General features: G+C 40.4%; 1 protein-coding gene across 2 annotated transcripts in view; it reads left to right on the forward strand.

Moving 5' to 3' along the window:
- Positions 1-23057, forward strand: part of GAB1 (GRB2 associated binding protein 1) — a 131760-nt gene that overhangs the window by 76560 nt on the left and 32143 nt on the right. For both annotated transcript variants that reach the window (XM_040967517.1, XM_040967518.1), the window contains exon 2: positions 13743-14037. In XM_040967517.1, the coding sequence (XP_040823451.1) occupies positions 13743-14037 (295 nt within the window). The remainder of the gene's footprint in view (positions 1-13742; positions 14038-23057) is intronic.

A 23057-nucleotide genomic window follows, 5' to 3' on the forward strand; every position in this document is an offset into this window, starting at 1 on the left:
TATATGTTAATGGGGTGAACAAAAAGTTTGTGGAACACAGTTAAATCAAGAAATAGGTCCATGTACTTGGTAGAATCCCAGTAACAAGACAAAATTTAGAATTTGTGGATTTCCTTTGTAAGAGCTTCATCCTTTTTGAACGTTTTTAAAAACTGGACTGCATAGGGGGTATAAAATTTGAGCTGCTTCTTGGGGACACCTGCATCCACATCAGAGTCCTGCCTATTTCATTTCCAATTCAGCCTCCTGCTGATTCACCTGAAGGCAGCAGATAATGGCTCCAGTTCTTGAGCCCTGCAACCCACATGGGAGACCCAGATTTTTCTGGAGTGCTGGCTGTTGCAGCTATTTGGGGAATGGACCAGTGGATGAAACATACATCTCCTATATCTCTTTGTCGCCTTCTCTAACTTCTAACAACTACTCAGCCAACAACTTCTAGCAACATTTGACTAACTTTTAAAATTTGTTTTTCATAAGATGATTTATTTACAAGTCTGTTAAGAAAAAGAGAGACAGAAAAAGAGGGATTGATCCTCTCTCTGTTGGTTTACTCCCTAAATAGCTGCAACAGCCAGAATTGAGCTGGCCCTAAAAGCCAGGACTTGGGAGCATCTGCCAAGTGTCCCACACAGGTGCAGAGACCCAAGACTTGGGTTTCCTCCTACTTTCCCAGGCACATTAGCAGGGATCTGGATCAGGTTCAGCAGAGGGATTCAAACCGGCGCCCATAGGGGTTTCTGGAGCTATAGGCAGAAGCTTTACTTACTATACCACAACTCTGTCCCCATGACTAACTTTAAATTAGAAAATGAGGTTCTGATGCACCAGCTCTGTCGAGTACTGTGGAGCCAGACACAGATGACTGGGGAGATCCTGTGATGGTGCAGTGCTGTGAGGTTACAACTAGAGTTTATATCTAAATGAGAAGATTTTGTCTTTGAGATGTAACATCAATTTCCCACCCCATTTACTACATTTTTTAAGTAAAAGGCTTCTTTCTTGTTCTTCGCTCATGTTTTTTGGCAATGAGACTTTATGGCATTTGGCATTTCATCCTTATCCTCCATATTAACATTATGGTGAACTCTCAAAACCCAGAAAGCTGTCACATACATATATATACAGAGGAAAACTGAGTTTGTATATGTTAAAGGAAAGCTATGTAACTACATGTGAAAATATGCATCTAAATCAGGTATTATAACTAAAAGGTGTGACCCCTTTCATGGTACTATCTGAAATGATAGGCATCTAGTACTGGCGTGTTGGTGTAGTTTGATTCCCAGGGTTCCTGTGGACTTGGCCATTCAGTAAGGTGTGTTTTTAGTGTGCTGAGCTTGAGAGGGGTGGAGATTGATGGAGTTCATGGCTGAATTCTTAACTGCTCCTCATTGGTTTGTGCCTCATGCATTCCGCCTGAAAACCTAGCTAGTGAAGAACAGGGAGAGCAACAGCAGGGTCATTCACCTTCATCCATTTGTTCAGTTATTCAGGTAGCAGTTACTGTGCATACCTTTTAGCTACCACGTTTTCTTCTTCTTCTTCTTCCTTCTTTCTTCTTCTTTCTTCTTCTTCTTCAAGATTTATTTATTTTAGGCCCAGCAGCATGGCCTAGCAGCTAAGGTCCTTGCCTTGAGCGCACTGGAATCCCATATGGGTGCCGGTTCTAATCCCGGAAGCTCCACTTCCCATCCAGCTCCCCGCTTGTGGCCTGGGAAAGCAGTTGAGGACGGCCCAGAACCTTGGGACCCTGCACCTATATGGGAGACCTGGAAGAGGTTCCTGGTTCCCGGCTTTGGATCGGTGCAGTACCAGCCATTTCGGTCCCTTGGGGAGTGAATCATTGGACGGAAGATCTTCCTCTCTCTCTTCCTCTCTGTATATCTGACTTTGTAATAAAAATACATAAATCTTTTAAAAAAGATTTGTTCATTTTTACTGGAAAGGCAAATTTACAAAGAGAGGCAGAGAAAGAGGTCTTCCATTTGCTGGTTCACTCCTCACATGACTGCAACAGCTGCAGCTGAACTGATCTGAACCTGGGAGCCAGGAGCTTCTTCCAAGTCTCCCCCGTGGGTGCAGGCTCCCAAGGATTTAAGCCATCCTCCACTGCTTTCTGAGGTTATAAGCAGGATGATGGATTATGGTGGAGCAGTTGGAACATGAACTTGTGTCCAAATGGGATACCAGCAAGCACAGGATTAGGCTGTTGAGCTACCATGCTGGGCTTTAGTGGACACATTTTCTCATGCTCAGCATTTAGATCAAAGAGGAGTAAAACAGAGCATTGAGAGAACAAAGGGTTGACTCAAGTGCAAGAGGAAGCACAATGGTGGAGATGTGCACAAGGTATAACAGGCACCCTGGTGCGACTGGTTACTGCTGTGGAGCCAGAATCATGCAGAAAGAAAGCTGTTGCCAGCATTCCTCAACACCAAAGTCCACTGTTTCCAAATGGAAAAGACAGGTTCTTTGCCATGACCTCTTAATGTTTTGGAAATGTTGCAGTCTGTGGGAGGAAAAAAAAAGAATCTTTAAAATGCCAGTTCTAAGCATCATCTTCATGACTGTGTCTGACATCTTTATGGGAATGTGTCATAATTTATGCACACAATTCCCTGCTGTGACCAGCTATCCTCATTTGCCCAGGACTGAGAGATTTCCCAGGATGTGGAACCCTCAGAGCTAACACTGGAACAGTCCTGGGAAAACGAGGATGTTGGGTCCTTCTGCCTTCTGTTAAATGTTTAAACTCAGATACTATCAGAGACAGCACTGTGTGTATGGAATATCATGGGACCTAGGTACATAGCTCTATGGTTGCATTCTTTCCTTAGGTGTGATGATTAGGAATGGATTTAATTTCTCAGTAACTATGAGCATGCTTGGATTGTGTGACGATGCTCATGCCACTTGCCTGTGAGCTGGAGGAGTCATCCTGGACATGCGTTCTACTCCTTGCACCACAGGCTCTTGGGGGGATGGGCACAGGGGAGAACCAGATACCTGTTCTTCCCTAGTGCAACTCCCATTCCAAATCAGTTCACTGACAACATTGACTTAGAAACTCCAACTACCTTTTGTCAAGGCTGGAGCAGACCAAAAGCTGATCTGAAAAATGCTGAGTTGGGGCAGGCATTGTGGCACCACTTTGGGATGTCCCCATCCCAGAAGAGTACCAGGAATAAGTCTAGCCTCTGCTACTGATCCAGCTCTACTGATGTACATCATGGGAGGTAACAAATGATGGTCCAAGTACCTGGCTTCCATGTGGGAGGTCTGGATGGGATTTCTGGTTCCTGGCTTTGGCCTCACCCAGCCCTGGCTGTTGGGGGCATATGGGGAATGAACCAGTGACTAGACCATTTCCTTCTCCTCTCTTCCCCTCTTCGAGCCTCTCCTCCCCTTGCCCTGCTCCTCCCCCTCTTCTTCCTCTCCCATATTTTCTGTCACTGTGCTTTGCAAATAAATCAACAACCTGAGAGAGAAAGAGGAAGGAAGGAAGGAAGGAAGGAAGGAAGGAAGGAAGGAAGGAAGGAAGGAAGGAAGGAAAAGAGAGAAGAGAAGAGAAGAGAAGAGAAGAGAAGAGAAGAGAAGAGAAGAGAAGAGAAGAGAAGAGAAGAGAAGAGAAGAGAAGAGAAGAGAAGAGAAGAGAAGAGAAAGCCCTGTTCTGCTGTGCTCACATCCTCACTTAGCTTTTTGTATGTGGTGGTAAGAAATGGATGAGATTGGTAACTGATGCTGTGGCATAGTAGAGTAAGCCTCTGTCTGTGGAGCCAGCATCGTATATCTCAGTTGCAACACTTCCAACCCAGCTCCTTGTTTGTGGCTTGGGAAAACAGCAGAGGATAGCTCAAGTTCTTGGGCCCCTGCACCCACATAGGAGACCCGGAGGAAGCTCCTGGCTTCTGATCTGCTCAGCTTCAGCCATCATGGCCATTTGGGAAGTGAAGTAGCAGATGCAATCTCTCTATCTCTCTCCATAACTCCTCCTTTCTAATGAAATTAAGTCTTTTAAAAATCCAGATTAAAATGAAAGAAAAGGATGATATATAATTAATCCAAGGCAGGTAGTCTTTCTGATAACCCTTCGATTGTGCAGTCAGCTGAGGCTTCTGTCCTATGCACACAGAATTCTGCTTGCTTGTCTTGGGCAGACTCCCAGCTGGGCTCTTAACTCTCTAGCCTCTCCCAGTGAGGTAGGAAGCCTGGAAAACCCCAGAGTCGGTGTGAACAGAAGCCCCAACAGTTGGGGATATGATGAAAAGCATGAACTAGCAGAAATAGTGCTTACTAATGGAAATACATATGAACTACCTCATAGCACTCCATTGAGAATTAATGTCATAATTCAGTCACAAAATTGGGTCCAGGACAGATCATACCACACTGTTGTCTATGGTAAAAAATATTAAAGGGAAGTCCTGTTTCAGGGGTTCTAGGAACCTGGAACTGTGTACATTATACCTTAGGTCCTTTTTTCTTCAAAAAAAAAAAAAAAGTTCCACTGCTTGTGTTGTATCCTTATAGAAATTCCATAGCCCAGAAAAGATTCTAGGTGAAAGCTCAAAGGCTTACCTAAAAGGAAATGTTAAATAGTAAGGAGTGCTTAGCATTGCTTTTCTGTGTGTCCTATACTCATGCCTAGGCTTTTTAAAAGCAAAATTCACCAGGTAATGCATTATTGAGAATTCAAAATTCTCTGAATTTTTCCAGATTCCATTATTACTTCTGAGTTGGGTTTGGGGAGAGAGGTGGAGTGTGTTGTGTGTGTGTGTGTGTGTGTGTGTGTGTGTGTGTGTCGCTTTTTGGGTTTTTTGGTCTGGTTGGTTGGTTTTTTGCTTTTAAGAAATCATTTCATTTCCAGCTAATTTGTTTTCATCCAGGCAACGTATGTAAACTCCAACATTGAAAAGCTTGAGCGGTTGAAAACCTCCATCTAGGCATTGTTCTGCCTTATGTTTGGTGTATTCTTTTGTTTATATTTCTAAGCTAAAGTTAGCACAGATAGCACAAAGCTAGAAAATGGTGACAATAGTTGGAAAACAGGAAATTTTAGGCTTGTATGTGTTTGGAACAGATGATCATAATGATAGAGCTGGTGGAGTGGAAACTTCCACCGAACCTGTTTTTTCCTTATTTTCCTCTATGTGAAAAGATGGTGCTTCCTGGAAAACAACTCAAGTATTTTAAAGCAACTGCTTTTCTTTTGTCCCAGCCTCAGGCTTATTTGTTTTTCTTCATTAAATTTTCTCAATCACTAATAATAAAGGCATGGAATAGTTTTAGTAAATAATTCCCAAAGTACTTATTATAAGTATTTAAGTATCAGAATTTATTGCCATTAGATTATATGGTTTTAAAAGTTAAAGCAATAGGAATGTCATAACCGTTGAACTTTTAAGGGCAGAGAAGAAATTTGTTCCTTGATTCTGATGTTTCCAGTGTTTCTTGTTTGTTTTTAACCCCCTAAGTTCCAGTCTGTAAAACAAAGTTCCTAAGCTTTATTTATTTGACCAAAATTCCTTCCTGATGTATCCTGGAATTACATATATATATATTTTTTAAGGATACATTGGTTCATTAGTTGTGGAGTGATAAGAAAAGGATGATTCCATAATTTTTTATAGTTTAATTTTATGTATCTCATTTTTACATTTTTATACTAATAACTTTGTTTCATTGGCATAAACTTTTTGAGTCAGCAGTTTAAGTTTTATTGGTTTATTTACTGATTTGCAAGGCAAAGGGACAGAGAGGTAGACAGAGTTCCCATCTGGGAGTTCACTCCCTAGTTGCTCAACCAAAGCTGGGAACCAGCAGCTGGAAACTTAGTCCAGGTGTCCCACATGGGTGGCAGAGACCCCATTACTTGAGCCCTCCTCATTGACTCCTGGCTCTGAATTGGCAGGAAGTTGGATTCGAGAGCCAGAGCCAGGATTCAAACCCTATTACTCCAGTGAAGGGTGTGAATGCCTTCACCGCTAGGATAAACACCTGTTCCCCAGAATTTCTTCTTAGCTCTTACAAGCAAATGGGTTTTCGTTGGTAGATTACTCAGATGCACCAAAGAACAAGAAAAGATTCTTCATGCAGGGGAAGTTGAGGACAGCTTTAAATAGATTTTAAACCAGGTCTTCAAGGATGAGTAACTTCTTGGGTAAAGCAAAAGTAGGTGTTTCGGATCACAAATAAAAGAAAGCATAAAGCCATTAGGAGAAAAAGGCACGCTGGCGAGAGACTAGAGAGGTGAGATCAGTAATTTAAAAAAACCTCGTATGCCATCCTGTTAAGTGCAGGCTTTCATAACAGATTTGAACTTCTCTTTTTGTTGAGATCTTTTTCTTTTAGTTCAGTGGCTCTCTGTGATCATTCTGATAAGCAGAGAACTTTAGAGGCCCTCATCAAGGCTTTGCCTACTTATAATGTGGGAAGCACTGCTGCTAAAATAAAGTGAAGAAAAAAGTTGAGGAATGGCCTCAGCTTTTAGCTGGGTTGTTGGGAAAATAATATATTCGCATTCAGAGAGGTTTGAAATGTGTAACAACTGACTGTTCCGACTCCTTCTTCCTCAGCAATGCGAAAGACATTCATAATTGATTGTTCAGGGTTATGAAGGGGAAGGTGTGGGGAATAGAGAAGGCTTGAAATACTTTATCTTGAATGAATTGGATTTGAAAGCAGTTCAAAAACATTTCCACTGTAATAAATATTATGGACAAAAATAGGGCAGTGCAAGGGCAGGCCCTTGTCCTGGCAGTAAGCACACTAGTTTGGGCGCACTCATACCACATTGGCAAGCTGGGTTTCTGCTACCATGTGGGAGACATGGATGGAGTTCCTGGCTCCCAGTTTCATTGTTACAGGCATTGAGAGAATCAACCAGCAAAGGGGAGTATGTGTTCTCTCTCTAGTCTCTGATTCTTAAGCAGGGAAATAACTATATAAAATTTTTAAATCATTTCTTTATTTGAAAGGTTGAGAAAATAGAGGCAGAGTGAGCTTCATCTCCCATGTTCTGATTAACTCTCCAAATGGTTGCAATGGCCTAAAACCAGGAGCTGGGGCAGAAAAAGAGCAGCCAGGCCTTGAACCAGTGCCCAGATGGGATGCCAGTGCTAAGCAATACTTTACTCACTATGTCACAGCATCAGCCCCAGAAATAAAATTTATAAAAATGGGAAAGTGCAGACAGCAGGAGCAGAAAATGAAGAATTAGGAACTTGAAAAGACCTGTGTTTTTTAAATTCTATTTGAGGTAACAGTTCTGTACACTGATTGGACTTACGGTTCTCAATCTTGTTTTGTTTTTAAATTGCTTTCATTGATATAAAAAGAGTTGATTTCACATTTTTCACATTTTTCAAAATGGATTAAGAAGCAGAAGGACTCCTCTCTCCCTGCTCCCTCCTCTTCTCTGTCACCAACATCCCCCTCCTTTTTTCCCCTGACACCATTACAATGGCACCGTCCTTCACTTCACAGTAACAAGCTTAATAATCTGGTGTTTCAATCATGACATGGTTAGTAGGCAGTTCTCAACCTTAATGGTGTGTTAAAATCACCTGTTGATTTTTTTTTAACAAACACAACATTTTTACTTATTTGAAAGGCAGAGTTATGGAGGGATGCAGGCAAGATGGGGGGAGTAGAAATAGAGACATCTTCCATGCATAGGATGAAACTGGGAGCTGAAAATTCAACTCAGTTCTTCCATAATGATGGCAAGGGATCCAACTACTTGAGCTGTCACCTACTGCCTCCCAGCTGCATGTTGGCAGGAAGCTGGAATATTAAGTAGAGCTGGGACTCAAACCCAGACACTCCCATATAGGGTGCAGATGCCCCCAAGCAGCTTCTGAAGCACTACATTAAACACCTACCCTGCCTGGTACTCACAGTGTGCACTGAACGTTTAGGGACTACTGGGTGACTCTGAACTTTGCTCTGCTTTGTCCTTTCACCTGCCCATAGGTTGGCTATTTCCTCAATAATTCACTCTTGCAGTAAAGGTGCAGATTAGGAGTCAGCAACACCGCAGCAGACATGTGTTTCATTGTGTATACCTTAGAGAGCTCATAAGACCAGTGTGCAGTAGTTAAAATGTTTTCCTTAAAAGCTAAATCCGTTTGCTATTTGGATTAATAAGGCAATTTTTGTGAATCTGTTAATGTTTCTGTAGGTAATGGTTTGGAGCGAATCCAGGTCAAACATTGTTGTTTGTCATTAAAAAATGAGATTCCGCCTGCACTTTTTTGGTCAGAATATACATACCACCATCCTTGATAGCATGTAATGAGACTGTCTTAAACCCTAGTTTTAGCATAACAGGTTTGTCCTCATTGCATCCAATTTTCTTAAGTGCAATAAGTTAAAAAAAAATGGTTGTTTAAACATGAAGCTTATAAGTGTTTCTTATATATCTAGTTTTTTAAACTAATGTGTTGCCTATACACATTTACCCTTGCCTGATGATTATTGAATAGGCTGACAAAATGAGAGTGATGTCATTAACCCTGGAATATGTGCAGTGAGAGAAATTTCATTGTTGTTTTTTTAAAGATTGATTTATTTTTATTTGAAAGGAAGAGTTACAGAAAGAAGAGACAAAGAGAGAGAGAGATCTTCCACCCGCTAGTTTACTCCCAGGATGGCCACAAGGGCCAGAGCTGGGCTGGTCCAAAACCAGGAGCCAAAAGCTTCTTCTGGGTCTCCTACACCCAAGGATTTAAGCTGTCTCCAGGCCATAAGCAGGGAGCTAGATCGAAAGTGGTGCATCCAGAACAAGAACCAGTGCCAAAATGGGGTGTTGGTGCCACAGGCAGATGATTAGCGTAGTACACAAAGATGCCGACCCTGAGAACTTGTTTTACTCTGTCCTTGCCTAAATGAGGTTTTGAGTGCATGTTCAACAGACATAGATGGAGGTTAGGTAGCAAGAAAACAAAGATGAAAATTTAAAAATAAAATAAAATAACAACCTGACTCCAGTTCTCAAGAAATTACTAAGTGGGGATGCCAGTCATGTAACTGGGAGCAAGGTAGAAACTTTAAGAGTTCCGAACCATCTCAAGAGTGGTGGCTGGCTGGAAGGGTTTGAGTGAAATCCGTAGTCTGGATCCTATGCCCTGAGGGCAACATGCATCAGGTGCAGTAGTGGGACAGAGCATGGTGTTGAAGGGGATGACAAGCATGTCTCATGTAGTTAGAAGGCAAAGAGATAACAACAAGGTTTGAAAATTTAGAGACAGCAGATAGGAGCTTGTTGGAGGACCTGAAGCCTTGTATGTAGGAAATAGAAAATCCCCGAGCATAGGAATTGGGTACTGGTTCTTTGAAATTACTTCACAGCGAAGGTTTGTTGATGAAGTCGTGCTGCTACATCATCTGTTCAAGTTAAAATGAAGTGACTTAGATTGGATATAAAACACGACAACAAAATAAGTTTTTCCTTATTGCTTCTCAGTTATTCAAAAAAATCTTTGCAAATTTCATCCTCGTTACCTGCTTGTGATGGAAGCCAAATAGTTGAAGTGGTTTCTCACATGAATTTTTATGAAATTGTTTTGAGTATTTGCTTTTGAAGGAGTTCTAGAAAACTTGTCCCTTTTTGTTACTGTTCTACAGGGATTGGCAAGCTTTCTCTGGGGCTACCAAGGCAGCAAGGATAAAAATAGGACAAACTTTAAGAATCTGAGATATTTTCAGATAACAAAGACTGATTTATATGGGCCCATTTTGTGCTCCGACAAAACATAGAGAAGCTTTTGTGCTATGATTACCAAGAGTGCTGATGTCAGTTCTCTTGTCAAGCATCAAGCTTTATTCTGTGGCTAAATTGTGCTTTGTACCATAATCCAGAGAACCTTTGTATCTGCCTTATTAGAGTGTGTAGTTTATGTAATTGCTTTTGTTTTCCATTTTAATCTGTGCCAGATTCAATGAGAGTGACTCATTTTCTGACTGAGACAAACATTCACATTTGGACCACGTTAAAAATAAATAAATAAGTGGCAGGTGCTACTTGGCGAAAGTCTGTATTTTCATGCTGTCATTTCCTGCTGTAAGGGTTCACGTCTCATATAAAGTCTACTCAGCCTATAATTGCTGGTCCCGGCTATCCAGTGCACCTCGATTCATGGCCACTCACTTAGCTGTTTTTGTTTCTAAGGGAATTTTGAATGTTAGCAATGTGATTTCAACAAGGAGGCAAAGGAATGGCTAGAAGAAGCCACAGGAACCCAGAACACAAAGTGTGACACCGAAGCCATAGCAAAAGGGCATATACCACTCTTTCTGTTTTTGTCATTTTCCTGAGGTGTTTGATGTGTGCGAGTTTCATTGTGTATAGTGTGTATGTTTAGTGTCGGAGCTTTTTTTTTTTAAATAAAAACGTTTTGGAAAGTACTCCTGTTTATGCAGTACATAAAACTTACAAATTACAAAACTTATAACTTTATACTCTTAGAGGTGTATTTAATTGTTGTACAAATATTTTTGAGTGCAAGATGCTGTGCCTTGTACTGAGTGTGTAATGGCAAATACTCACTGTCTTCTTGGGCTGTCGATCTAGTTCAAAGCATTAGATGCCAAACAAATACATACAAAGAAACATTGAATTACAGAATTAGAAAAATCACAACATTGCCAACAGAGCCCCTACTTTATGTAACAAGTGGCTGAGTTGAAGTAATTAGGGAGCAAAAGCCTAGTGATTGGAGCTATCTAGGCAAAAGCTGGGGGAAAGTGCAAAATGTTTGTGGCATGTGTCACATAATGGGACTAGCATATGCAGAGTCCCCAGAGCAGGAAGAATTCAGCCCACTGCAAATGGTATTGTCTGAAGAGACAGGTGACAATTAGCAAAATCTGCATGATAGCAACACCAGAAATCCATATTTCAAAGATCATAGATGAACTATCTAAGCACAGCAGAGAGACAGGGGCACATAATGCCCCATCCAGCTCTGCAGCCCCTGAGCGCCTCATTAAAGAGTGGTTTAGGAGGTGGTGCCTGTAACACTTAGCCTGAATCATTGGGAAATGAGTGGATTATGTTCAATGAATTATGTAATAAGGCATTTTAGAAAGTTTCCCCCACAAGAAATTAAAGTTTTTAAAAGTCATTTTTGTGTTCAAAGATGGAGCTCTCACTTATCTAGAAAAGTTATTAAAAGGTGCAATTTTGTAATGGCCTGGAGAAATCACTAATACTGTATTCTTTTTTTCTTTGACTTCTCCATTGCTTTTTCAAATTTATTGCTTAATAAGCAAACATCTGTGAAAGAGGTAGTTTTACCAAGAAATGGTACTTATTTTTAAGGAAAAAAATACATATTAAATGTATTCTGGAGCTTTTTAAACTTACTAATTTTTGAAAGTGAAAGATAGAAAGATCTTCCATCTACTGGTCCACTCCCCAAATGATAGCAACTAACATTGCTAGGCCAGGCTCAAATCAAAAGGCAAAATCTTCATCTAGCCTTCTCATGTGGGTACACAGGCCCAAAGACTTGGGTGGTCTTCTGCTGCTTTCCCAGTTGTATTTGCAGAGATGGATTGAAGTAGAGCAGCCAGGACCAAAGCCAGCATTCATATGAGATAGTGGGTTGCAGGTGGCAGCTTTAACCCACTATGCCACAATGCTGACCCCCACATTCTGGATTTTTAGAATCCAGAAACCAGTGTAAATTTATGTAAGTCATATTCTTTATGACCCTGTTGTGTCACAATGGTGATTTTGGTGATTCTAAATTTAGTAGATGTATTAAATAAACTATGTATTTATATATATACATATATATATAAGTATATATGTTAAAATATCGAAACAACATTTGGGGAAATTGGCTTAGGTTAACATTAGTAAGTAACATTAACATTCTTAATTGCATTAGGCTGCCCGTACAGCACCAAACCCATGTATTGATGTGAATATACTATCAATATCAGAGCTGTCATCCCAGTTTTCATAACAAGAGAGAGACATTATTTCACAAGGAAGAATTGATATTATTTCTGGTTATATTTTTCCATAGTGGAAGGATTAGAGATGTCATGACCGATACTCAGCCACAACCTCCAGGTGATTAGATGTGGACAGTGCCTGGGAAGAATGTTTGATTCCACTGGGGTCATGAGATACCCTTTAGCTCAATCCTTCCATTCCCCAGAGTAACATCTTTGGGTGAACTTACCTTGCATGTTCTATCTGCAGTGCTCAATGTCTCCTACTTTGCATGCTCAGACTCAAGTGTGAAATTTCTCCTAGTAGGCAGCTCTTGCTAAAAACAGGTCTTCGTTCCATACAGCTGACTGTTCCTGGAGAAGAACTTAAAGAAGGAGCAAGGCATGATTTTGTTCAAATCATTTAGTTCTGCTTTTGTTTGATGAATACAGACTTTAAGGAGAAAGATAGTAAAAGAATTTTAGTTTTCTTAAGGCACAGTACTACACAGTCAAATTTACCAAAACTTTGGAGGTGGTGTTTAGTGAATGTAGCTCCAGATTGCCAAAATATGGTTTTGGGAAAAGGAAGACAGAACAAGCAAGTGTTATATTCCATACTCAGGAATACAGATGTACAACAATCTGTCCGGCCAAAGAAAGAAAACAGTGCATTGCTTGCTTCTCATGTGAGAAGCCAGAAAGTTCTAATCCATTTCTCCCCTCAATGCTCCTTGCCCCCACACCTAAGCACAAGAGGAACTTATAGCTTAGAAGTGATAGAATGTTTATGAAGAAGCAGCTCTATATACAGTCTTCAGGACATAATAGCAAGGCATGCAAAACTATTACCTTTTATAAAAATTATGCTAAAATATAGATGGTGTAAAATGTAACATTTTAATTAGTTTTTGTGTATGCAAAGTTAGTGTTATTAAGTACCTTCCTGCTGTCATGTGGATCGGCACCATCCGTCTCATGAACTTTTGCAACTGTCTGGTATGAACTCTAGGCCTACTAGCCACTGATTCTGCTTTTGTCCTTTCGCACACTCCTTGGCAAACGCCCTTCTGCTCTCTTTCCCAGAGTCCCTCCTGTTTTAGGGGATGTGTGCATCATTGGTCCTTTTGCATCTGGCTTCTTGGCATAATATCCAACTTAATGCTTTGGCATGTGATATCCAATCTTTCTTACACTGTTTGTTAAAAAGTATGACTTTTGGGAGCCATGGTGTGGTGGCGTAGTGGCTAAAGTCCTCATTTTGGGCGTACCGGGATCCCATACAGGTACCGATTCTAATGGATTCCCATCCAGCTCCCTGCCTGTGGCTTGGGAAAACAGTCAAGGATGGCCCAATGCTTTGGGACCCTGCATCCCTGTGGAAGACCTGGAGGAGGTTCCTAGCTCCTGGCTTCAGATCAGCTCAGCTCTGACCTTTGCGGCTACTTGGGGAGTGAATCATCGGATGGAAATATTCCTCTCTATCTCTCCTTATCTCTGTGTAACTGACTGTGCCCTTTTATTTAAAACTATGACTCTTTATATTTGATAAAATCCAACCTTTCTTTGGTTTGTTGATTTGATATTATATTAGCAGGAGATTTAATATAAGATACTAAATATATGTACGTTACTAAGTTAACTGAGTCCTGGCTAGACTCAATTTTTCAAAGTGGCAGATTATCCTATGGAAACAAAGCAAAAAAAAAACCATTTTGATTGATGCATTTATGCTTAGTGAAAATTTATTCTGAATACTAACTGGCTATTTTATTTTTTGTTTTTGTTATTAGGCATGGAAGAGAAGGTGGTTCGTGTTACGCAGTGGCCGTTTAACTGGAGATCCTGATGTGTTGGAATATTACAAAAATGATCATGCCAAGAAGCCTATTCGTATTATTGATTTAAATTTATGTCAGCAAGTGGATGCTGGATTGACATTTAATAAGAAAGAGTTTGAAAACAGCTACATTTTCGATATCAACACTATTGACCGGATTTTCTACTTGGTAGCAGACAGTGAGGAGGAAATGAATAAGTGGGTTCGTTGCATTTGTGACATCTGTGGGTTTAATCCTACAGAAGAAGGTAAGTGCAGGATTTTATCCCTTTATTTTGATAAAGGCCATATGATTATTTGGTATCAATTAGGTTGTACAATATAATGTTTTGTTTCATAGCAGGAATGTGGCATTTGGAAAAAGCACTAAGCCCTCTAATCCATTTGGGAAGAAACTTCACAGAATCTAGAGGGAGAAACTTAGTAAGGGTGGGACAATGTCTGAATTACTGTCCTGAGGAAGAAGATGGCAAGAAAACACGATTGACAGCTTATTTAGGGACCAATATTGTGGTACAGGGGATAAAGCTGTTGCTTGCGACACCAGCATCCCATTTCATGTCCCAGCTGCTCTCTGTTGGTGGCCAGGGGCCACAGTGGAAGATAGCTCCAAGTGTTTGGGCTGCTATACCCATGTGGAAAACCTGGATGAAGTTCTTTGGTTCATCCTGGCCCAGCCCTGGCCATTGTAAGATTGTGGAAGATGAACCTACAGATGAAAGATTCTCTCTTTCTCTCTCTCAAGTCTCTGTCTCTGAGTCTATTCCTTTCTTTGCAACTCTGACTTTCAAACAATAAGGAAACCTTTAAAAATGAGTTAATTGAATTCCAAGGCAAGTATTAAGAAAACTAACACTGCTGATAATTTGACTATTTCAGCCTGCCAAAACAACATTTTATGTGGCTCCACGGAATTACTTAGGTCTTATTCTTTAAAAAACTACATTACATTATGAAATTATAGAATAACCAAAGTGATTATCAATACTCCTACAAAAGCTAATGAGACTCAATTACAAACCACAATGGAAAAAATACCTAACAAATAGTTTTCTCAGCACAAATTCTGAAAGTAGCCTGGAAGAGGGATGATCGTCTGGTGTTTTTCTGTACTGTTTTCTCCCTGTCATCTTCTGTGTTTACTTCTTCCTCTTCCTCTACTCCTCCTCATCTTCCTCCTTCTCTTTCTCCTCCTTCTGCTCCTTCTTCTTGTATTTATTCTCATTGGAAAAGCAGATTTGCAGAGAGAAGGAGAGACAGAAAGATCTTCCATCCACTGATTCACTCTCCAGATGGCCACAACATCCAGACCTGAGCCAATCTGAAGGCAGAAGTCAGGAGCTTCTTCTAGGTCTCCCATGTGGGTACAGGGTCCCAAGGCTTTGGGCCATTCTCCACTGCTTTCTCAGGCCACAAGCAGAGAAATGAATCAGAAATGCAGCAGCTAGAACACGAACCAGCATCCATGTGGGATACCAGCACTTGGAAGTGGGAAATTAGCCAATAGAGCTGTTGCGCTGGCCTCCTGCTTCTCCTCCTCCTCTTTAATTACTCAGAAACCAATACAAATTTAGGTACATAGAGCTAAGCATCAGAAGTAACAGTGAACTCAGTGAACTCCTTATTGTTTTTGTGGTAAGACAATCATTTGCCCTTATCCACAAGCAGTTTGTACCAGGATCTATCCAGTGGATGCCTGAAATTAGGGATGCTACCAATTCATATATACTCATTTTCTTAGATACATGCCTACTGGTGGTAGTTTAATTAGTGAATTAGGCATGATGAGAGATTAGCAGTAGCAACCAGTAAACAACTATGGCATATAAAATAAAACTGCCAGCATCTATTCTGTTATGTCTGGGGACCATTAGTAAGCAAAGTAAGGGTTACTTGACCTTGAGACCTGTGACACAGCAGTCAATCTGGCACCAGTGGCTATTGAGTGACCAACAGGTGAGCACGCTATAAAGCACAAGCACACCAGACAGGATGATTCAGTTCCCTTCCCCACCCACCAAACAGACTGACACAGAACTTAAATCTCAAGAATTGTGGAGCTAAAGCAGTGGTGTTTCAAGCTAATCCTCCACCTGTAGTACCAGCATCCCATATGGTACTGGTTTGTGTTCCATCTGTTCCACTTCTGATTCAGCTTCCTGAATATGACCTGAGAAAGCAGCAGAGGATAGCCAAAGTCCTTGGGCCTTTGCTCTCAGATGGGAGATCCAAAAGAAGCTCCAAGCTTCCATTTGGCCCACCTCTGACCATTGGTTGCCATTTGGGGGATGACCCTGCAGTGGAAAATAATCAATCAATCAATCGCTCTCTCTTTCCTTTCTGTAAAATTTGCATTTCAAAAAAATAAATCTTTTAAAAAATTAAGAATTGCTTACTTCTGGGATTTTCTGTTTTATGAAATATCTACTTACTTATTTGAGAAGCAGTTACGGGGGAAGAGAAAGGTATTTTCCGCCTACTGGTTCACTCCCCAAATGGCCACACAGCTGGGGCTAGGCTAAGCCCATGCCAAGAGCTAAACCAGCTCTTCCATCTGGGTACAAGGGAACAAGTACCTGAGCTGTCTTCCATTGCCTTCCCAGGGACCTTTGCAGGGAGCTGGATCAGAGCAAAGCAGCTGGGGAATCAAATCTGTACTCTCATGTGGAGTGCAGGTGTCCCGGGCAGTAGCTTAACTTGCTGTGCCACCACACTGGCCCCTCAGATAGTGTTTGACTGAATAACAAACCTGTCTAAGGGGAGACCACTGTCTTCCCAAGTAGGAATACACATGTTCTGATGTGTGCATTTAGGTTGTGCTGCTGGAGAGTCGCTGAAGGCTGCAGCAGTTGTATCAATAATCAGTGTTGAGATTTGGCTTGGTGGCATGAGCCCTGGTCATCCTGCTGCTTGCCTTCTGACCACCTGACGGCCCTGGAGAAAGGCAGCCTGACCTGGGCTGTGGCTGACCCAGTGGGGTAGCAGAGGAAACCCGTAGTGAGAGGGTCTTGAAAGCCCATGGGAGTAGCAGAGAGAGGAAAGGGATGACCTAGTTCCCCTGGCATTGGGGATGGGCTGATGATGAACTAGCAAGCCCCTCTGCAAAGCCCTTATGATTTCAAAATTCAGAAAGTTGTTCATAGGCGGACTCTAACTTTGGTTAAACTCTTCCTTTCCTGTTTGCACCACAGATGGTCTGTGACTGCAGCACAGGGTTTTATAGTCACAGATGAGGTGACTGTCCTTTTTTTTTTTAACCAGTTATTTAGCAACTAGTTAGTAAGGATGATTGTCACATTTCAGCACCACATTGGTTTCATTGTGTCATTCAGTTAAAATAGATTGTCGCTCTATTGCTGCTCTTGTTGTTTTGCCTTTCACTCATTAACTCACTTGTGTATTTGAAAGGCAGTTATGAAAAGAGAGAGCATGTGCTTACTTCATCAGCACATATACTAAAAAAAATAGAGAGAGAGACTGAGAGAGCTTCCAGCTAAAGGTTGGAGCTTTGCCAGTCCAAAACCAAGAGCTTCTTCTTGGTCTCCCGTGTGGGTACAAGTGCCCAAGCATCTTCTTCCACTTTCCCAGGCTGTTATCAGGGAGCTAGATCAGAACTGGGACAACCAGACATGAATGAGCTCCCATATGGGATGCAGTACCACAAGCAACAGCTTGACTTACTGTACCGCAGCACGTGACCCAACCTTACCAGTTTAGAATTTGTTTTGAACACAAAGGTCAGGCTCCTGTCTCCATTGGTTACTTATACTGATATATTCTGAAGGGATAAGTAGATCTGTGGTTTTTAAAAAAAATATAATCATCCTAACTGTATTTAACAAAGGAAATGAATTATCTTGGAAGATATATGTTGTTCAGTCAAATTACTGAATTCTTGAAACCGCATTTGATTGGGTAATGGAGTTGAGAAGACCCCACTCCCATTGGAATTTCCAGTGTTCCAGAATGTGAGATCAACATCGCAGGTGTTACAGCTCTGAGTCTATTCTGTTTGACCACCAACGAGCATTGGCGTCCTGGAGCTTGATGAGTACCCACAGTGCTCTCAGGAAAGAAGAAAGGCAGGGCTTGTGGCAGGAAACTGATTCACGAGCTCATCTACCTGCATGAATTTTCTCATATTCTGCTTGGCTCTGGGCATTCACTCATGAATGTGTATAAGAGAGGTAAAGGGTAAAAATGTGAGTTCATCATCAGCCCATCTCCAGCCCCAGGGGAACCAGGTCGTCCCTTCCCTCTCTCTGGAACTGAGCCTGTAGTGGGACAAGATTCATGTAAGAAACTAAAATAATTCATGGAACTTGCTGAGTGCAACTGCATATATGTGTGCATAGATACATATATAATGTGTGTTAACGTGTGTATATGTAGAGAGAAAGAATAATAGTGTGGAAATGTGTGAATACAGTTCTCATTCTCACAGAGCTCACAACCCACAATTATAACACCAGTTAACAAGTGCTCTGTCATTAAAACAAAAAATAGGTGATCACAAATAGCAGCAATGCCTGGTTTAATTTTAAGAGTATGAAAAAAAATGTAGGTAGTTTCAAAAGGTTCTTACTATAATGAGAACATTATTTTAATTTTTTTTTTGCATTTTTATTGTTATATTTTCCATGATACGGTTCTGTAGCTATAGGGATTCCCCCTTCACCTCCTCTTTCTCCCTCTCCATTCTCACCACCACCACCACCATTTTTACCTCTGTTATTACAATAATATGGTCCTTCAGCAACAGTCACATGTCCAATGTTTAAGTGTATCATGGCATTGTAAGTGTAGGCAATGATGGAATATGTAGTATCAAATTGTCAAGCTATATTTAACAGTTTCATTGGGAGTCCTTTTGTTCAGGAGTAGAGATGCATACTCCAATGTATCTCTACTTACAGTGTGTGCTAGTGTCCACTATACAGGTCATCTGTGAGAATATATGTGTTCACATGTTTACCTAGATATTGTGCTTAGCAGAACATTATCATTGATTTTAAAAGGCAGGTTCTTTCAGTCTCAATGAATGTGTGATTTTACATTACAAACCTTCTACCGATATAGGAGGTGACTTAAAAGTTGCAGTGCTCATCTTAGAGGAGAACTCCCAAGTTCTTATAAAATGGACTGTATTATGCAGCATATTTGAGTTGAGTGAAGCTCTTTATTTGTATACTTATTTTACAGTGTCAGGGTGTGTGAATGGATGCTGCAAAAAAAATAAAATTTATAGTATAATAATCAAATTTGACACGTATAGTATATGAATCAGTTACCAAGAAAATAGCTATGCTATTTATGAATCATTGATATCCACTCATTATAATAAGCCCCAAAGGATTTAATTTGCCAATACTTTCTACATTTAGTTCATAAAATTTATCTAAATGCAACTGCATTCATTTTTTAACATTCCATAATTTAGCTTTTTGCAACTTCAACCTAGCTATCTCGCCAGTCACAGTTAGCAATGTCTTCATATACTATATTAGAATATATATTGAGTTCCTTGGAATAAATCAGTGAAACATTCACAGTTCTAATAGGTAGCACCCTGTAGCCAAAAGTTATTTTACTACATTCTGCGGCTTTAATTTTTGAGACAAGAAGGCAAACCTGAAAAATAAAACTTAAAAGGCAGCCCCTCTACTTCCTTAGGCATTTGTAGTGGCTGACTTTGAAAAGCATTTTGGGGTGGAAAAAAGCCAAATTTGCTCATGTAAAGATGTGTTTTAAACTGTAAACAGCAGACAGCCACAGTTACCTTTTGTAATCATAGTCATAACATTAACAGTCACAAAGTAAGTGTCACACCATCTTTAACTCCTCTGCTAACTTTACCATCTGTTTTATATTGTCTTGTTCCTGCATAGACCTCACCACCAATCACTTAATAGTTGTTTTTGTTTTCACCTGTACCTGTTCCCTGAACGCTGTGCTCTTCTCATCTCAAGAGAGCTGAATGTGCTCCCATTCTTGGCTGAAATTGACTAATATGAGATGATTATTTTTTCCACTACACTTAAATTTCAGCTCAGAATGGGAAGAAATAAACTGTGCTGGGATAACACAGTCTGAGAAAATAAGTATCCCTAGTCCCTGTGAGAATAACTAATTTTCCCCTGAAAACAAAAGGAAGGGGGAAAAATCTGACCTGTGTTTTGATTCCAGGAACCTCTCAAAATATCGTTCCCATGTTATTTCCGCTGCCCCAGGTGACTGCTGCTATTATTGAATACTCAGAATGCTGGCAAGCTCTGTCTGTTTTTAAATTTGAGCTCATTGAGCTGTGTGTGTGGTTCCTATGAATGCTTTCCTTTCGCAGAGGAGAGGAGAGAAACCAATTTCTTTTGTTTTTCTTGGAAATGTGCAGATTTATTTTTGTTTCTGCAGCACCAAGGTGGAAGCGATTCCATCTGCTGAACAAGCGGTGGGAAGCAGTGCCCTGCATGAGGCTCACCAGCTACATGTAAAGGACCAGTCTAGATTCAAGATGTAAGAGTAGAAAGTTGCCTCCTGCTTGCTTTTCTCCAAATTCCCAGATTTTAGTGCCTTCATTAAAAAAAAATCTCCAGCTTTATATTCTTTCCTTTTATACAAGAGTAAATTGGCATGTCAGGGTATACATATATTTCCTTTCCTTAAAGCAGTTTTTCTTTAATCAGGGGCGCTTTTTTTTCTTGCGAAATATAATAACAAGGAAGTGCATAAATACACAACATCTATTAACTCCCCCTCAGGTTAAGAAATACCACATTTGTGTTCTCCTTCGAGATTTTCTGAGGACTCTCTCCAGGAAAACCCCCATCCAAATGTAGCCTTTTTCTTTTGTGTGCTTTGATTACCATAACTTGTTTTGCCTATTCACAAACTGAATAGAAATTGAAACATTCAGTCTGGGATCCCTATTTTCCAATATGAAACAGGTGTTTTTTCCCCTTAATATTCACTTTCCAAGAACTTTTGAAGCACCCTTCTGCAGGTAAAGCTATGGTAAGCATTCTCGTTTGTGTCTTTTGATGGACATAAATACTTAATTCTTTGGGGTGTACATAAGAGTGGAATTACCAAGGTGTAAGATGCATGTATATATAACTTTTGTAGATTTAGTTTTCTAAGATCATTGTTCCAGTTATTTTCTTGCCAACCCTATATATTTACTCCACTCACATTTTCATTATCTGGTCGTGGCAGTGACTAATTTTAGACACTATAATGTGTATGTTTGGTGATATCCAGTAGCTTTGATTTGCAGTTTTTCTGAGGACCAATTCAACTACTGAGTGGGTTTGTTTTTTCCTTTGTGTTTTATTACACACCTTCAAGCTATTTCCTTGAAGATCTTGGTTCGTTAGGCACCCATGTTTCTCAAAAACTACTCAAGTGATTCTAATGTCATCACACCTCTGGATAAGAATTATGGCACTTGTCAGCATTAGCTGAGAATTTATTTTAAAGTCTACAGGAATGTGTTTGCAGCCTTTTAAGAAGACTGTTATAAAAGTGATTTACAATAAACACCAAATACATTCTTAGCAACAGAGGTAGTCTTCTTCAGTCTTCTGCTAATAACAGTGGGCAACCCCATGATACTGTCATTGTGCTCTTAGATATACTAGGTTGATGGTTACAGTTCTGAATAACCTGTCACCTTCATAATGATACTATACTATATCTTACGAAAGAACAGCATCGTATTCTAGGCCTTGGGCCTTATCATTTATCCTCAAAGTGATGGTTGTGAGTGTTGAAAGGCATTTTCTAGGTACCCCAACTTCTGTGAGGGACACTAATGCCCGGTTTTTGAGTGCTAAATAGTATAAGTCAGTGTGTCAGGTTAGGGATCATCTAGATCAGTTTACCGTTTGTGGCTCTTATCAAATATCTACTCTGGAAGCTTGTTTGCTGAAAGGTTTTCCTTGGCGATACTTATTAGATTTTCGGGTAAATTTCAATTAGAAATTTGCTCTAGCACCACTTATTAAAGATCTGTCTTTAATGGGTGTTAATTATACTCCTTATACCTTCTGAATTAAGAGCTTAGGAATACTTTTATACACATAAGCAAACTCTACACCAATGTTTGGCTCTTAGAAATAATATCAACAATACTTAAAGGAACAGAAAGTCAGAAGCTCACACAAGGTGGAAAGCAAAACAGTCTGTTCCAATACTTGCAGAATAGAGGAAACTCACAAATCGTGCCAAGGTAGAACTGTAATTTGTTTTTTAAGCCACTTGTTTGTTTGACCAGAAATTTTGTGTTGGAGAATAAACACAGTGGAATATTTGTGCAAATATACCCAGCTGACTATGTGAAACACCTTCCCAAATATTCATGGGAATGTGTATGAATGGAAAAACTATGCAGAGATTTCACAATGTTTTGCACCACAGTCAACTTATCTTTTGATCCCATTTCCTATTAACTTTTTGAGAGATCTATATATATTCCAGCTAAGATTCAAATGCAAGTTTCTTTGCTTGTTACATTACCAGAGCCAGTGGATGGGCATTTCATGCAGCAGTTCGGATGCCCAAATGCCTTATCAGAGTGCCTGGAATATGTCTCAGCTCTGCCTCTGATTCTGGCCCCTGCTAATACATGCCCTGAGAGCCAGCAGATGTTGGCTCAAGTATTTCTGTCTACCATCCGTGTGAGAGACATGGATTGAGTTCCCCATTCCTGACTTTGGCCTAGTCCAACTCCAGCTGTCGCAGGCTTTTGGGGAACGGACCAGTGCGTGGAAGAGCACTAGCTTACTTTCTCCATTCCACTTTGTCTGTTCTTAAGTCTTTCTCTGTATGTCTTTCTGGAGAATATTTAAATATTTCATCCCCAGAGAACGAGGCCAAATGGCAATTCTAGTTTGTTTGGGTTCTTAGAATAAAGCCCACATGCTTTGGATATAGTTATGTATTTAACAATATTTATGTACACACCATGGCAAATTTCACTTAGCTCAATTTACAGCTCTTATTCACAGGCATAGATTATATATCCTGTGATGTTGGATTACTATAAGGCTTTTTAGAAATAGCAATACATCTCGGTGGGTCCCTGTAACAGACAAGGATCAGAACACCTGTTCTGATGGCCTTACATGTGGTAGGTGGTGGGGAAAAAAGGTTGCATTCATGAGCCATCAACTCACTAAGCACTTTCTCTGAGTGGGTTTTAGAGAAAACTAAACAAGGAGTCAAAATCTGTAAGAATTGTTCACCTGCATGTACAGTTTGGGCTTTGCGCCTC

This window comes from Ochotona curzoniae, unplaced genomic scaffold (genome assembly GCF_017591425.1).
Source record: "Ochotona curzoniae isolate NIBS_2020 unplaced genomic scaffold, NIBS_Ocur_1.0 scaffold_4506, whole genome shotgun sequence".
Lineage (NCBI taxonomy): Eukaryota > Metazoa > Chordata > Mammalia > Lagomorpha > Ochotonidae > Ochotona > Ochotona curzoniae.